This window comes from Apium graveolens, chromosome 6, assembly GCF_009905375.1.
Source record: "Apium graveolens cultivar Ventura chromosome 6, ASM990537v1, whole genome shotgun sequence".
NCBI lineage: Eukaryota > Viridiplantae > Streptophyta > Magnoliopsida > Apiales > Apiaceae > Apium > Apium graveolens.
The window spans coordinates 250,526,570-250,544,551 of NC_133652.1; the positions used below are offsets into that span (position 1 = coordinate 250,526,570).

A 17,982-nucleotide genomic window follows, 5' to 3' on the forward strand; every position below is an offset into this window, starting at 1 on the left:
GGGAATGCGTTGCACCCTGTAACGCATTCACGGAATGTGTTACACCTTTTAAATGGCTTAAAAGGCTGTAACGCATCACCGGAATGCGTTACAGGGCTTGTAACGCGTTCCTGTAATGCGTTACAGCCCGACTGTTTACATTAAAATTGATTTTCTGGGAGTTTTGTAACTCCGTTTTGGGCGTGCAATATACCGTTGGATTCATTTTTCCGAGACGGATCTAATGGAGTGATCAATTTTAGTTTATATAAAAGTTTTGAACTATTTATATTACCATGAAGTGTTTTAAAGATGTTTTTGACTGTTTTAATTGAATTTAAATGCTTCATGTGATACATAGAGATGTATAATACTTAGACCAATGTGCTAGATGATGTAACATGCCTACCTTGATGTTTATTCATGTTGATATATGTGATATATGCTTAGTTTATCATGCGATGATAGATTTTGGTGAACTTAAATGAACATAAGGCGTTTGTTAGACAACCTAGTATAGTGAAATTGTTTCATAACCTTAAGAATAATATTATGAATACAATCATGAGATTCTTGTGTTTATGAAACACGTAATTAAATATGAATTTTCGATATGAGAGAAAGGATGATTCTGTCAACAACAGATTTTTATCTGTAAGAAAGGGTTATTAAGTGACGCCTCTTGACAATGCTCCACCCGATCTGGGAATTATCTGATTATTGATTATTGATTTGAAATATTTAATTTAAAAGGAAGAATTTCTTTATAATATGATTATGATTGTAACGTAATATAATCCCTCTAAAATTAAATAATATCAAGTAGTAATTGGCCAATGATACAACGGGCTTGTGTCGGTCATAGCCTTCCAATATGATAGAAAAGTAGTTCTTATTTTTGAATCATTGTCGGTTCGTGCTACAGCCGAGGGCTTTGATTTCGAAATAAGAAATACTTGTCTGTTACATAGAGATGTGTACATTGAATAAGAATCTAAAGGTCGGTACGTGCTACAGCTGTGGGCCTTTGGGGACTGATTCAACTGTACGGAATGTTGGGTTAGACTTGACTTAGAATATTGAGTTTGTCGTGCTACAGCCGAGACTCAATTATTCAAGAGGCTAAAGTTTGATTAGGGAATAACATGAGATGTAATTGACAAGAGTTGTCTGCCTATTAAACATTACATGGCGGTTCGTGCTACATCCGGGGTCGTGTAATGGAATGTAGGATCCCTAATCCCACTAGCATTATGAATGCTTAATTTTTCACGTAGGGGGTTGAATAAATTAGGAAAACTAGTGGGAGCCACTTATGAATAAAGACCCGATTCATATAGTGTTTTGAAATGAAATCGAATATTTGCTAAGTGTTGTTATGTGTTTATCATTTACAGATTTACTTTGTACGTTATGTCTTCTGCACAATCACTTAGTTACATACTGGATGCTCACAAATTGACTGGTCCTAATTATGCTGACTGGCTTCGAAACTTGAGAATTGTTCTCAGGATTGAGAAGCTGGAATACGTGATTGACTCACCTAAGCCTATTGAACCTGCTAGTGATGCACATAATGATGAACACGTTGTGTATCGTAAGTGGATAGATGATGCAAATGTTGCTCAATGCATCATGCTAGCTTCCATGAACATTGAGCTACAGAAGCAACATGAGCATATGGATGCTCACACTATCCTCATGCATCTACAAGAGTTGTATGATGTGGCAGGGAGGACAGCTCGATATGAGATATCAAAGGAGCTGTTTGGGTGTAGGATGTCTGAGGGATCATCTGTGAATGACCATGTACTTAAGATGATCAATTTGATTGAACGTCTTGGACAACTTGGTTTTGCCATGGATGGGGAGCTGAGCCAAGACTTGGTCTTGCAATCGCTTCCGAGTTCGTTCTCGCAGTTTGTTGTGAACTTTCACATGAATAAGTTGGATGTCAGCCTGCCTGAACTCCACAACATGTTGAAGACTGCGGAATCGAATTTTCCCCCTAAGAAGAGTTCTGTTCTTCTAATTAGTGAAGGTTCCAATCCTAAGAAAAGGAAGAGGAACTCTTCCAAGAAGAAGAAAGTAGGTGAAAAAATGCCGGTTCCACCAAAAGCTGAAGACCCCACGAGCAAAGTTGTTTGCTTTCACTGTAACAAGGTGGGGCACTGGAAGAGGAACTGCAAGGTTTACCTTGCAGAATTGAAGAAGAAGGGTAGTGAGACTACCGCTTCTGATTCAGGTATGTTCATGATAGAAGTGAATATGTCATTTCTACTTAGGTATTAGATACCGCCTGTGGTTCTCAAATCTGCAATTTGTTGCAGAGACCAAGGAGAAGTAGGACTCTTGAGGAAGAGGAGGTGATTCTACTGATGGAAATGGAGCAAGAGTTGCTGCTGTAGATGTAGAATCATTTCATTTACACATGCCTACGGGCAAGACTATTGTTTGAAATAATTGTTATTTTGTTCCCTCGATTGTGAGGAATATTATTCCCATGTTAGACTTGGCTGGATTTTTCATTTATTATTGAGAATAATGAATGATTTATTCTTAGAGATAATATTCTTTATGGACGTGGTGCTTTAAATAATGGTCTGTATGTATGTGACATAATTTATTTCAGATTGAACAAACTAATAAAAGAAAAGGGATGATGAAAATCACACTTGATAGTGGCACTGCAGTCTCCATTTAGTAGACATGGAGAGAGGACTGCAAATTTGCTAGGAATGGTACACACAGATGTATGTGGACCAATGTCTAAGCAAGCCATGGGTGGATTTTCATACTTCATTACTTTCATAGATGATAGATCTGGATTCGGATATGTGTTTAATGAAATACAAGTCTGAGGCCTTTGAAAAGTTCAAAGAATATAAGTATGAAGTGGAGAAACAACCAAACATAGTATAATAACTCTTCGATCAGATCGAGGTGGTAAATACTTTAATGGAGTGTTTCTAGATTATCTCTAAGTAAATGGTATAGTCTCCCACTAGACTCCTCCAGATTGGTATCTGAAAGGAGAAATCGAACTTTGTTAGATATAGTTCGGTCCATGATGAGCTATGCAAATCTTCCAGTATTCCTATGGGGTTATGCATTGGAAACCTCAGCATATTTACTGAATAAGGTGCTTTCCAAAATCTGTTCCTCAAACTCCGTATGAGATATGGAAAGAAAGGAAACCGAGTCTTAAACACGTTAAGATTTGGGGATGTCCAGCTTATGTCAAGTAAGTTGACCCAGATAAGCTGGAATATCGATCCGTAAAATATAGTTTTGTGGGATATCCTAAAGAGACTTTAGGGTATTACTTTTGCACCGATCATCGGGTGTTTGTCTCCAGACATGCTACCTTCTTGGAAAAGGAGTTTATCCTTGAAGGAAACAGTGGGAGCAAAATTGAACTTGATGAAGTTCAAGAAGCACAAACTACTACGGATCAAGTGGAAACACCTGTTCTGACTGAACAACCTTTTGTGGAACAGCCCATTCATAGGTCAGGGAGAGTGTCTCACCAACCTGAGAGGTAATATGGCCTTGTCATTGAGAATGACAATGAGTTGTTAATCATTTGATGATGACGACCCTGTGACCTATAATGAGGCTATGAGTAGTGTTGACTCAGAGAAATGGCATAGTGCCATGAATTCCAGAATGTAATCTATGTATACGGTATACAAAAGATAGATTATAGCAGATGGCCAGGTGGAGACCTAAAAGGCCAGGCTTTTGGGAAAAGGATTCAAACAAAGGCAATGGATTGACTTTGATAAAACTTTTTACATGAAGCCCTGTTAAAATCAGTTCGGATTTTGCTTGCGATTAATGTGGTTTAAAGCAAGCTTCTCGAAAGATGGAACATTCGTTTTGATGAGATAATCAAAGAGTTTGATTTTATCGAAAACGTAGATGAACCATGCGTCTACAAAAGGGTTAGTGGAAGCGCGGTAACATTTCTTATATTGTATTGAATTAGAGTTGACACACACAACAATATAGCAGACCCACTCACAAAGCTACTTTTTGAAAGTCACTTTGATCGTCATAAAGATGAGATGGGTATTAGATACCAGAGTGATTGGCTTTAGTACAAGTGGGAGATTGAAAGGAATATGTCCTAAGTCCAATCATGTATTAGGATTTAGGAATAACTTTTATGTAATCTGTTTTGATTTCATTGATATTAATAAAGACTTGTTTTGTTTTTATTACGGGCTTTATCTATTTAAGTGTTTAAATAAGATATACCATAGTTTAGAGTAAAGCTTTTTATGGATTATGATGAGATCATAATAGTGAGACCTAAAAAGATGATAACTCTAAACTTAAATAGTTCCTGGTCATAGGATTACTAACTGGTAATTAATAATCCGCAAAGATCGGTACATACTATGCTTGCTTCATTATGAAGGATGTCTGTTCTCATAGACATTTGTGTGGTGACACTATAGCTAGTATGTAGGTGCTTATTATGGAATAAGTTCACTGAACATGACTCGCCCAACTGAACAACTGATGGAGTTCACTCACGTGTCAGCAGTTGTTCGCTTAGTGATAGTTGTACAAGTATCCTTAGACTTGAGGTCATCATAGTCATCTTGTGTACACTGAACTATGCTTTGGTTTAGTTCTTAGTCTCCAGGGACAATTATTAGGGCTCTTCTGGGTATAGGAATTTGTACACGAAGATAGTGTATGATCAATAAAGGATCTACCCCTTCCAGTGAAGGAAGCGAATGTTCAAGGCTGATCCACTTATGCTAGTTCAGGAATCTCTGGCCAGAGTAAATGAAATTAGGAAGGAGTTTCTAATTTGCATAGAACTACGCATAGTAAATGGTAAGCAAGTGATTGAATTAGATAGGCTTGGCACGAGATCCATGCCTTGTATTTAATCGGGACATTATAGGGTAGAAGGAGTTTATTGTACGGTAACTATTCACTGATAGGTTCTTGGTATTCTAAGCAGTGAATTCATATTATCCGGATAGTCGCGATATGTTGAGAAGCATCACTCACGATGTAGAATAAATGTGATTAATTAATTAATCATATTTAATAAATTAGAGAATTTATATAAATAATGATAAAATAGTTTTATTATTATTTATTTCTACTACCGGCTTAATATTGAACCTACAGGGTCACACCATAAAAAGAGAATGATTTTATGGTGGAGGAATTAATTAATAATGGCTAATAATTATTTATTTGTGAAATAAATAATTAATTGGCAAATTTAATAATTGATTAAATGAGATTTAATTGATTATAAATTAATTAAGAAAAGTTCTTAATATTATTAATTAAGGATTTAATTTTTGGAAATTAAATCAAGAGAGAGAATTATTTCTAAAGTGTTTAGAAAAAGGATTAATAATTAAAAGGTGTTTTAATTATTAATGAGAATAATAAATGGGATAATAATAATATTATTTATGGGAAAATTTCAGCTGAAAATTTTGCCTATAAATACACTATTATAGACCCTATTTTATTTGAACCCGAGAAACCCAAAAGTTTCAGAAAACCAAATTCTCTCCACCTCCTCCTCCTCCTCCTCCTAAAAGTCGTTTTCTTGGTGGATACCGGTGGAGTGCTTCACACTTGAGGATCAACTGCTAAGGATCTCTGATCGTTGTCTCCGAATTAATTTTAAAAGGTTAGATTCGATCCCTCGAATTTTTATTCACGATTTATATGCTTTTATTTGGATTTTGTATGTGTAAAAGTGTTTTTCCACGCCCCGCTGCGATTAAAAATCCAACAGTACTTACAGTCTGGAAAAAAGAAAACAAATTAACAAGATGTAACTTCTGTTGATCGCTTATGACTGTAAAACCATAACCATCGCCGAGATTCAAGTCTTCCACCAGTAGCTCCAAAAACTAGCTCCACGAGTCCGTGTTCTCAGTCTCCACGACAGCAAACGCGACGGGATACATCTGATTATTACCGTCACGTCCCACGGCAGATAGCAGCTGCCCTCCACACACCGTTTTCAGAAAATAACCGTCAAGCCCTAGTATAGGTCTGCAACCAAGTTTCCAACCTTCCTTCAAAGCATGATAACACACGTACATTCTTTTAAACTTGGCTTAAGAATTCATATCCATCCTGGTAGTACTAATTTTTATTGTATTTTTAGAATTCACCTTTAGTACTTCACTTGCAAAATCTCTAACTCTAGCATAATGTTCCTTTAGACTGTCGTAAACCCCTTCTAATGCAGCTTTCCTCACTCTGATACATTTAATTCTTGTAACCTCTATCTCCATTTCTTTTTTAATAACCTCAATCATGTCTTTAATCTTCCATTGGGGGTCTTTTCTTATTCGATCACCGTATTTTTCAGTCAAATACTTAACTATGGCATGCTTGTTCGTATAAGGCTTCGTGCAACAATGATTATCCACCAAAGTCTTAATTTGAACATTCTCAGAATCTTTAATTCTGGTGCACCATATATAAATTGGGCACCCTTGTTCACAAATAATTTGACATCTCTGAGAATCGTTCTTCACGAAGTAGACTGCCCTCCTATCATTTAAACCATATTGTCTAAGAGTTGATCTAAATTCATCCATAGACAAAAATTTCATACCTATTTTAAACTTGATAGCTGCCTCTTTCTCATGTCCTGCTTTAAAAAGTTTTTCTCTTTTTCTTCTTTTATCCATAATCAGATTATCCCCTATAAACCCTTTTCTGCTAATTTCATCTTCAGATGAGAAATCAATCGATCTCAGCTCATCACTCTCAAAACTAGACTCGTGACTGCTAATATCTCTAAACTTATCGCTAGCCAATTGCTCCTTAAATAACTTTTGTGATTGCCTACATTCATTCAGCTCTTCATCGCTATCAACTAGACTAGAACAATCAGATTCACTTGATTCAGTTTCACTAAAGTATTCTGGATCATTTTCACTATCACTCAAATCACCATTAAATATTTTATTTTCAGTGTCATTCATTGGAAAAGCAAAGTCAAAAGAATGATCTATATAGAGGTCGATCTTACCGTAGGGCATTGACACATTAATTACCTCTCTAACAGAATCATCATCATATAAAATCTTGATACCATCACTAAAATTATGATCATTCGTTTTAAAATAAACAATTGCTGAAGAATCATAATCAAATTCCTTACTAAAATCGTCCAGATCGTGAAAGGAGAACTCATTCGTATCAAGATTAACTGCATCCACCTTCCCACCATGGTAGCTCGGTTTTGTAATATCCAAATCACCATGATGATGTATATAAACATAGACCCTTGTCGACATCCTGTAAAAATTGTAAAAATTGAAAAGAACAGATGATTGTTAGATATATTATCTTCAATATATGATATATGATTGTTAGATATGTATGTATATATTACCTTACTAATTGATATGCATACTATAATTGCAGTTTTTTGATTTGTTAAAATTAGGGTTTTACTTCCCTTAATTTACTAACCTCATTTGAGTTACACTACGATGAATAAATGTATAAACTGGAGTTCACATAAACTATTGTTAATTAACCATAGTTACTTTAACAGACGTTAGCCACATAGATTAAATGTTAGCCACCTTAGCAATTTCCGTCAAAAATGTAAAATGAATAAATCGAATGTACAATCGGGTCAAGATAGTGACCAATTTGATACCGGTTTCAGTTCAGTGATCTACTTGATATATTTAGCTGACTTCAGTGACCAACAAGATCATTAACCCAAATTTAAATTATGAATTTAAATTAAATAAGTAATTTGTTTTATTTATGATATTAATTAAGTATGACTTAATTAATTAAATAAATAAAATAGAGAAATTACTTAAACTAATTCCGAAATAAGTTATTAATTAATTAAGAGTGACTTAATTAATTAATAAATTGGGATTTCAGATTAGTATTAATTATAATTAGATTATAATTAGAAAACTTATTCTTCTCTCTCTCTATATAAACTCTTTGACGGCTGATTTATATATAAGGATATAGGGTTTACAAAACCCTAGCCGTTCAAGGAGAAAGAGGAAGAGAGGTAGAGTTGGAGTTTTCGGGTGTTAGTACACATCAATCCTTCAAGAAAAGCATTCGTGTGGATACCGTAGAGCGTAGATCGCGAGAGCGGGATACGTGGTCATTCAACAAAGTTTAGAACTCCATTACTTTTTTATTAATGAACTCGTAAAGCTTCTTTCAGGTATATATTCTTACTACGAATTAAATATCTATTTTTGCATGAATCCTGAGTAGGGTTTTGATTTTATTCTGATTTTAATTTAATTTTACATTATTTCCGTTGCGTTTATGTGCTCGAAACCCTTCACACAAAGTAAATAAACACAAAGTTTAAAAACTTTCTGGTGGATTTTTCTTTCCACCAGAGATATATATTGAAGAAAGCTCTATGATGCAAATTGCACACAGCTACTTACAAGTATATCTTACAACTTATAACTTGAGAGTGTTTCTAAAGATACGTCTTTCTTGTTCTACCTGTTGTTCTAGTTACCCTAAAATACTTTCTACACTTGATTTATATATTCACCAAGTTTACATGTGCAATAAGACAAGAATAATATTAATATCAACTAGGTCCAAGCACATGCTTCTTCATTTCTCTGTCCAATGCAATCTGAGTTAGATACAACATCTTTGAACGAGCTTGTTTTGCAGGGAAATTGAAATGCTTCATTTTCTTCTAAAACCTACAATCAGGCTGCCATATTCCTTTTGTGCACTATCAACTCATTTGACTCTATCAGCTTCTATCAAGTAACTATCAACTGCTATCTTTGTTGATTATCCGTTAAGGCTAAAATGGTGTTATCCATTGAAGCTTTATTGAGTTATCTGTTCTCTACAAGTGTCATCCGTTAAAGATTTCTTGTTAACATCCGTTGAAGCTTTATTTGATATCAATTGAAGACCTCTTGACTAGCTTATCCGTTGAAGGCATATTGAGTTATCCATTGAAGCTTGTAGATTCATCCATTGAAGCTTGTGGTTTAGCAATTAAAGATGTTTCCTTAGCAGTTGATACTCTTTCACTTATACAAAATTACAAGGCATTTTATATTTACACTTAACCCACCTATTTTGTATATCTTTCTAGTGGTCAAAATGACTTAGAAACTACAATAGAAACTACAATAACTACCAAATTCCTCATCTATCATAGTGTACATAATGTGCTACATACTTATTAACATAAGCTACTCCTTCAACGGATAAACAAACTGTGGTTATCCGTTGAAGGCTACAAAATGACACCTGATAAATCTACTTAAGGTATTTTGGTGAATTATCATCAAGACTACAATATATTCCTAAAAATCTTCCCCAATTTATGTCTAGTGGAATTATAGACATAAATTCAGGTTGACTTGATGATAACAAAACACCCTATAAAGATAATACATTGAGAAGTAGATAAACTGCAAAGTACTACACTATAATAGAAATATATAAAGATGGTTGACAGAAGTTTACATGCCATTTTCAAGGTGCTCCTCTAGACTAAGCAGATTATTTCCTTTTCCTTGATTCCCTTATTTTCCTTCCCAACTTCTCATTGTTTTCCTCAATCTGGATTTGGAGTTGTTTGTAAAATTCAACTTCATCTTCTTCATTTATATCCAACATCTCCTACATCTCTTTGAGAGTTTTATTGAGATTTTAAGCTAGTCTTCAATTCTGAAAAATCTTCTGACATACTTCTCATATCTAAACTCCATGATCCAGTAAGGTTTCATGTGCACTCTATTTCCAGGAATTGGAATAGTTAGAACCCTTGGTAGTGCACTAGGATCTCTCCAACATTGTCTGATTTGACTTATCTTCTTGAGTATTTCTGATTTGGCAACCTTTGTAAATCCAAAGTCTTTCTTCATTGCAGAAAATACCTTGACTAAGACATTGTAACTTTCCTTAAGAATCTTATAGAATGGCCATGTTATCTCATTACCACCCTTGTATCCGAAAACCAATCTTTCTAGAAGTTTATAAGTAGCAGCAATTCCTCTAACTACTTCTAATTCTTCAAAAAAGAGTCGAATGCCATACTGGGGCAAAGTCGTCGAGACTATATCTATCAGAAAATTCTATGATGTCACAAATGTAGAGTTGATTATCTTTGTTAATAGCGGGCTTCTGTGGTTTTGAGATGGCTTTCATTGAAGGTAGGGTTGGCTTGTTCTTCCTTCTTGAAGTTCTCTTTTTGGTAGGAAAAGGGATATTTAAATCAGGGTTTGGTAAGCTCTCTCAATATATAGGTTCATCCTTGGGCACTATTGGTTCACCATGAAAATTTACCTTAGGATTGACCTTGATTTCAGATGTTTCCATTATGTATACAGTTGGTTGAATTGAAAGAATAAGTTGGGATGGTTCACTTTTTTCTTCTACAATTTTGCTTGGCCTTTTTTCTCTCACATTTACTCTTTTGCCTATTTTCCACTCAGGCTTCTCTTCTTTTTCATTAGTTATTTTTTTCAGTTGTAGTAGCAGGCTTCTCAATCTTCTTTTGAGCTTCCTTAGCATCCTGCTTTTTCTTTGGCTTTGAATTTGTCTTTAATTTCAAATCTTCTTCATGCTTAGCTTCTACAAATTGGGGATGTCCACTAATTATACAGATCATTTTTCCATGTATGTAAATTCTAGCTATCCTTTTTCTCAACATTGCATCATTGGTTGTCTTGTAGCCAACAATTGATTTGCCCATGAGTTTCTGCTCATCAGGCTTGGGAGGTGAGTAATCAAGCGCCATTGGGTGTGTAATAACTCAAATTTTTGAGACTTTGTAAAATGCTTGATGAATAGTAACCCTGACAATCGGGGAAAGTTTTTTAGCCCACACTATGTTGTGCATGAGAAATTTAGTTTCCGAGTCGATAACATGATTATAAGTACCAAATAAGTGTATGTAAACGCTATTAGTTTTCGAAGAAAATGAACTTTGAAAAATGACCATATCTACGAACTATCAAGGATTACGAGAATCAAAATATAATTATAAATTTAAAATCCTACAAATTTAAACCCAAGTACGAGACTTCAAAACGGAAAGGACGTATAAGAAAGGATTTACCCCACGAACCGTTTACGAAGCATTATTAGGGAAACGAATAAGCGATCGAGCGAACACGTAAGCGAATAAATAAACGTATCAAGCTAACCATACAAGTTAACTAGAGTAAGAAACTAACTAGAGTAAGAAACTAACCATGGTTAATAACCAAATAGTAACCTAGCTAATAGAAATGATAACATAGTTAGTGAATAGTGGTGAAATAGTAACCAAGTACCTAAGCTAGTATTATATCTCAGAAACTAGGATGGCTAGCAAGATTTTATTTGTTTTCCTAGTACTAGGTGATATATACAAAATTATATCACCAATATTTCACAATAAGCATTCAAGAAACCATAAAAACTCTCTCTTCTTCCCCTTGAAGCTTTCATTCGGCCAAAACAAAAAGAAAGGAGAAATCAAATTCAAAAATCCAATTTCTAGGCATGGCAAAATTCTACAATTAAATCCTAAGCTTCCTACATCCTAAACTAAGGTAAGATAAATTTTTGAGAGCATTATATTAAGGTTTTATGGGTGAAATAAAATCAAGAAAGTGATGATGAATAATAATGAATAGTAACTCTTCTAGATTTCTTGATTTTATGGCTTGACCTAGGTTCCTTAAACTCAACCAAGTATCCCCAAGACTCCATCATCAAGGATAACACATCAAAAGATTTCAAGAAAGGTATAAATCCTTGACCAAACTTTGTTTAAGGTTTAAGTTTCAAGAAACTTTGAGATCTTAGCTATAAACCTAGGTTTAGTAGTTCTTTTGCTATTATCTTGATGATTAGTTATTTAGTATTAAGGTTGATGTTTGTTGCCTCAAGAACATGATGTTATTGAGAGGAGTTAGTGTGTAGATCATGATATGATGGTTTTTGATGGTTGCATAATGATTTAGGACGTAAATGAAACTCGAATCGTAATCGTAACCTCGTTAAAACGAACAAAACACAACTTAAAGTTTCTGCAAAAGTTCTCAAGTGTATAAACTGTAGTTTATTAAAACATAAGACTTGATTATGATATACAATGTTATGAGGATGGTTTAGGCGCATGAATCGCTTGATTTTAATTTACGGATCAAAAGTTATGATCATTTTAGTAAAAGTGATTTACCCGATAAAACTGCTATGAATTACAAATTTTGGAAATAGAAATGATCGACTTGAGAATATTCAAAAATCATGAAATTTTTACAGAGAGTAAGAAATAGAGTTTATTAACTGTTATAATAATTTCAAGTGAAAATATAGATTTCTCAATTTTATAAAAATGTCGGAGCCGAGACCGCGCGATTAGAAAACCATTAAGAATCGTAAGCGGAGTCGAGGATTGAAGTGTAAATGGCATAAACAGACATAGGGGATTTCAAAAAGAAAGCGAACATAACGAGTACTTGTGATTAATGGAATAATAAGAGTAAAATGAGTTGTGTGAATGATTAATAAGTATCACGTATATACGAGTCCCCATGAATAAGAATGGGATCTAACGAAACGATACATGTTTATGATTATAGATTTCCGAGCGGACCCTAGAACATCCTCTACTTCAAAGTACCCAGGAAAGTTTTCGAACCCAGCTCCATATACTGTTGTGTTGTGAAAAAGTTGTTTTACTGTCTTTCATACAAATGTCATGCTTGCCATGATAATAGCATTTTTAGTTTTACGCATCAATAGCGATGATGTTACGATGTATATATCGGAAAATATTTTAGCGCTACCATAAGCGTTATTTATAAATCATAAGATCGAGAGTTGGTCGGAGATTTAAAACGAAAACCCGAGGACTATCCCGGTGATATTTTGGACGATCAAAAGTCCGTACTTATTTTATTCCAAGGGACTCGATGTCCACTTGCGAAGTAATTAAATACCTCAAATTTTATTTAAAAATGATTTCTAAAGATCGTATTCCCTCAACTCTATTTAATCACCCGAGCAATGAATATTATTTCAGATATTCATTTTAAAAGAGAGAAGTTTTTTCCAACATTTATTTTATTTTAAAACCAATTTTTTTATATATATTAAAGATTAATATAATTACTTAAACATAAATTAGTTGAGGAATATTATTTCAAATATTCTTTTAAAGAAGAACTATTTGAGGTTTAATTATTTAATAATTATTATTTAATTATTCAGTATTTATTAAATGATTTAATATCATTTAAAAATCATAAAACCTATTTTAAAATATTTTCCGAGTTTCAAAAAATCATACTAATACTTTCATATCATCGAAGAATATTATCTCGATATATTTTAAATATTTTGATTATAATTTCAAAAGGAACTCCCCCTTAATCATTTATCTGTTGATAACGGTCAACTCACATTACCTTAGTACTTCCTCTGAAAATTTTCGGAAGTACATATATATATACATATAAGATGAGTTATTTCTATCAACAAGCAAAACGCTTGGGGAACTTTAATGTGGTTCGAGTTCTCGAGATATGATGGAATTCTTCAAAGGACATGGAGGGGTAGACTCTAGTACGAAGAGTACTATGGAGACTACCAAAGGTACCGCAGACGAAGGTACACTGTGTACTCAGGAACTTGTGAAGTATGTGTATCCCCGAAATGGGACACGTAGCCCGAATGCGGAAAGGGTGATAACCGGGATACGAAGGTGTCATCCTTCTACTGGTAGAAAAGGTTACTATTTTCCGTATTACGACTGATCATCATATGCGGTGGCTCCAGTGAATGTCCTAAATTCTTCCAATTGGAATGGAGATGCAATACCATAACCCAAGCCTAGGTGCTGAGTTTACCATTAAGGTATTTGCATACTAATAAGTCAATAAAAGTATTATTTTGAAATAAGGTGTGTATCACCGAGCAGTATGATTTCTAAATAAACATATTTATTATATATGAAATTAGACATGAACTTCTTATACAGTCTTTTCATACTATACAATATTATACTGGGCATTATAGCTCACACTTGTTTTCTTAAATTGACAGAACATAACAGTGAATCAAGATGCCTAACATGAAACTCACGGCCAGGAAACGGGTAGGAAACAGCCAGCTGTTCTGTAGGATGTTTGGTGTTGTACCTCAGGTAGATCGAATAAGCTGGATTGGTTTTCAGTTATTTTTAGTCCGGCTTATTTACAAATATGACTTATGTAAGATAATAAATAAGAAACATATATTGGCCGATGGTCTAACCTTACTTAAAAGCTACTTCCACGATGAGACTTAATTACTTTTGGGATCGTAATAACTATCACTTTGTGGATTGATACACTCTAGTAATGCATGGTTCGTTTCCAAGACAATAACCTGTAAGTGTATCTGTGTTCATAAGTGTGGGGTCATAAAGGTGTGAGTATTTATATAATGTTGTATGAGATAAGTGTTATACACGATTCAAGATGGCGTGGCCTCTTAGATCCCTGACCCTGGATTTTGTGGTGCCACAGGGTGTTTGCTTGTGAATCTGAAAGTTGAAGGTTTAGGCTTGAGCACCACAATAGTCTTGAGTTCATTTGTAATTTAAGTTTCTCCCTTTCCACCCTTTCCCAGCTTTAATTCTCCTAATGTAATTGGCTTCAACTATGTGAAATGTTTCACTGATTATGATTTTTTTGCAGTTGAGCCAAATACTTGAGCAATTCTTTCATCTATTTTATATTTCTTTTCTTTAAACTTTAACTCAGCTGCAGCTATGTTGATAAGGTCTATGTAACCTAACTTCCCCTTGACTGATATCTTTGGTAAAGTAATAGAAGGAACTATTACCTTAGTGACTTGAATATGCACATCCTTCTCCCCCATTTTGTTATCATCAAGTTGAAGTGTAGGGGTTGAAGTTTGTGCAGCCACTAGCAGTTGGAGCAACTGAGTTTGGGTTTCTTGACCTTGAAGTATCTTGGCCAAGGAATCTTTAATATTAGATCTTCTTGTATTCAAGGCCTCAACGTTTCTTGATAGGTCACTTTCTTTCCTGAGCTTTTGCTGTATTTCTCTCATTGTTGCTGCATGAAGCTTCTCATCCAGCTTTTTGTACGATTCCTACTTGACTTAATCAATAGAGAGTTTTAGATCATCCAAATCTAGAGCCTATTTGAGGTGTTGAATCTTGTGTAGCTGGAGGGACTTTAAATGGGCTTACAGAAGTGATGTTGTACTAGCACTGCAAGTAGTTGCTAGAGCTGTTTGAGTCTATGAGAAAAGTTTGAATAGAGTGGAGTTGAAATGATGAGAGCTGCACTCCTTGATAAACATCCAGTCAGGACTATCTCTTGTAGAACTAGGGCCTGCATCTCCCCCTAACTTCATTCCAGTTTCTTCACCAAACTCTTCATCACTATCATCAGCTACATGAGGTATAGTAAAGATTGCATGTTTGGCCCTTTGTATTGATTCAGTTGTGTGTACTAAATTCAATGTCCTCCCTGCCTCCTCATTACCCTGAATAGCCAGTGTTTGATAGGCTGTTACAGGATGAGTAAATGTCTCAGCATCTAAGGAAATAGAATCTATAACAGCTCTATAATGTTGTTGATATAGTCTTTTCTTTTCAGCATCACTGACATCCATTGACTCACTAGCAATGGCTTCCTCCCTTATTTCTCTTGTACCTACTTTTCTCTCATTTTCTCTATATTCTTGCATCAAGGGCTCCCCCTGGCTCACTGTCCTCACACCCTCACCTTCACCTACTAAGGTGGAACTTCTTTCACTCACTTTTTCCATACTAGAAGAAATAGTGTGCATTATTGAACTATCATCCTCTCCTTTTTCCTAGGAGCAACCCGGCCTCTCAATGAATTCACTCCCTTCCCTCATTCTTAGAAGTGATTGGACAACCACTAAATCATCTGCACTTGTAATAGAATTTGAAATATCAAGGGTTTGTGCACTGATTGTCAACGGATGTGAAATAGCCGTTGAAGGTGTGGTTGTGACTATCAATGGATAACTGTTGTGAAGCATACCCGTTGAAGGACAATCACTTATCAACGAATGATGGATTTCTATTGATGAAGAAGTCATAAAAGGAATAAAAGTTGAAACTATTGTGGAGTCTGTGGAGATTGATTTTAAATTTTGGTGCACATACCCCTCAACAGTTTGAGAAAGAATGGGCAAGTGATCCAGTAAATTATCAATTAAATGATGATCACTTGTTTGAATATGGGGCTTCTCCAAGAGTTTAAGAGATGGAGAATCATGAATTGATGCAGAAATCATGTCCACATCCAGAGAGATAGTTGGAGAGTTATGTTTTTGAGGTGTTTCGATTGTTAAAGAGTGGGACTATGACTCCACATTACTGGAGCCACATCAACCTGACTTTGAGAAGGTGCAGGTACTAAGTCTGGGACTTGAGTTTGCACTGTGTGGGTACCCTATGACTCCGTCATGGTTTTAGATTTACTTTTTATGATATAAGTTTGAGCTAGGTCTTTAGTGTCCCTACCCCTTTTGTTCTGTGCTCCTGGTTGAGAGCTTATTTCAATAGTCACGTCCTTTTGGGAGGATGCAACTAGGGATATGCTAACTTCTTTTTGTATCACTATAGTCTTTTGAGAGACTAGAGTGTGTCTAGTTTGGGTTACACTGAACTCACCCTCCTTATCCTTGGGGCTTCTTTGATGTTCACCCCTTCCCTCACCTTTCTTACCACCCTCATGTGCTTTAGTGGTTTTTACAACTAGTGTCTTTTGAGAGACAGTAGAGGTGGTTTTCTTTGGCTTGGATTTAGAATTTTTTTGGTTTAGTGGCTTGGGTAGGAATCGGTTTGGTCATTGTCACAGACTCCATAGCCACTGTTGAAGGCAAAGAAATTTGAGGTTGGGAAGAGATAGAGACATAGGTTGTTACCTAACTTACCTGAGGTGCTAGAAAGATCGGAAGATAATTGAGAGGCTCCTCACTATTGAGGTTAATCCTGATAAGTTCTACAAGCACCCTTTTATCTTGAACCCAACATTCTAATTTGTAATTTGGGTTCTCAATTTGTAAATCCTTAGAAACATGGTTAGCCAACATCATGAAAAATCTAGCATAGTACATATTTCTAGGTCTCTCTTGAATATCCCCTAATTTATACCCTATCTTTAGCATGACATAGTTGCTAAAATTATAGTACTAATCAGACAAGAGCATATATAGCATGTTAATTAGAGCAGAAGTAATATCATCAAAATTGCTAATTTTACCAGAGAAAACTTTGATAAATGCATCACACAAGTAACTCCATTCTTTCCTAAGTCCTTTTCTTTTAATGCTACCTAGACTAGCAGTGCCTAAAGCATAACCCATGGACTTAAGCATGTTAATAATATCAGTGTCAGTTTGTGGAGTAATTGTGTTATTTTCTGGCAATTTAAAGCCTGATTGGACCTCATCAGAGTTGATACAGTATTTGTTACCTTTGAGAGTAAAGGCAATGGTCATGTATTTAGATTTAAAGACAGCAGAGGTCCAAATCTCTTCTACCACTTCACAATAAATGACTGGTGCTTCGAGCATAGAATACTTGAGCTTGCAGTTGCTAATGAACTCCATAATTCTCTGATAGTCTTCATGATCAACACTCTTGTCCACCAGAGCAATGAAATTGTTCTTCTCATACACAAACCATGTATGAGACATAATCTTCACAACTGGTGCCATTTGCTAAGTTTACAGTTACAGAGAGAAAGAGGGTTTTGGGTAGGAAAGAGAGTAAAATTTGCCTTAAAAAATTAGAGAAAGATAAAAGTAAGATCTGAAAATGAATTTGGCTTTCATACTTTCCCAAATTAAGACACATAAATGATTAAAATAAAAATAGATATCAAATGATATATGCCAAAAATAACCGTTTAAAAATAAAGTAAGCTGTAGAAATTCTAAAATTATCCATCAACATATACATACACGACT

General features: G+C 34.9%; 1 protein-coding gene across 1 annotated transcript; it reads right to left on the reverse strand.

Moving 5' to 3' along the window:
• Positions 1-5,813: 5,813 nt before the first annotated feature.
• LOC141667524 (uncharacterized) lies at positions 5,814-7,471 on the reverse strand. Its single transcript, XM_074474049.1, has 2 exons — positions 7,385-7,471; positions 5,814-7,287 (listed from the first exon to the last, which is right to left on the reverse strand). The coding sequence occupies exon 2, from the start codon at positions 7,284-7,286 to the stop codon at positions 6,093-6,095; it is 1,194 nt and encodes a 397-aa protein (XP_074330150.1). The 5' UTR covers position 7,287; positions 7,385-7,471; the 3' UTR covers positions 5,814-6,092.
• Between the last annotated feature and the right edge of the window lie 10,511 nt (positions 7,472-17,982).

What these genes read in the sequence shown, in the direction of transcription:
- LOC141667524 (XM_074474049.1), bottom strand. Translation starts at nt 7,286, where the DNA reads ATGTCGACAAGGGTCTATGTTTATATACATCATCATGGTGATTTGGAT.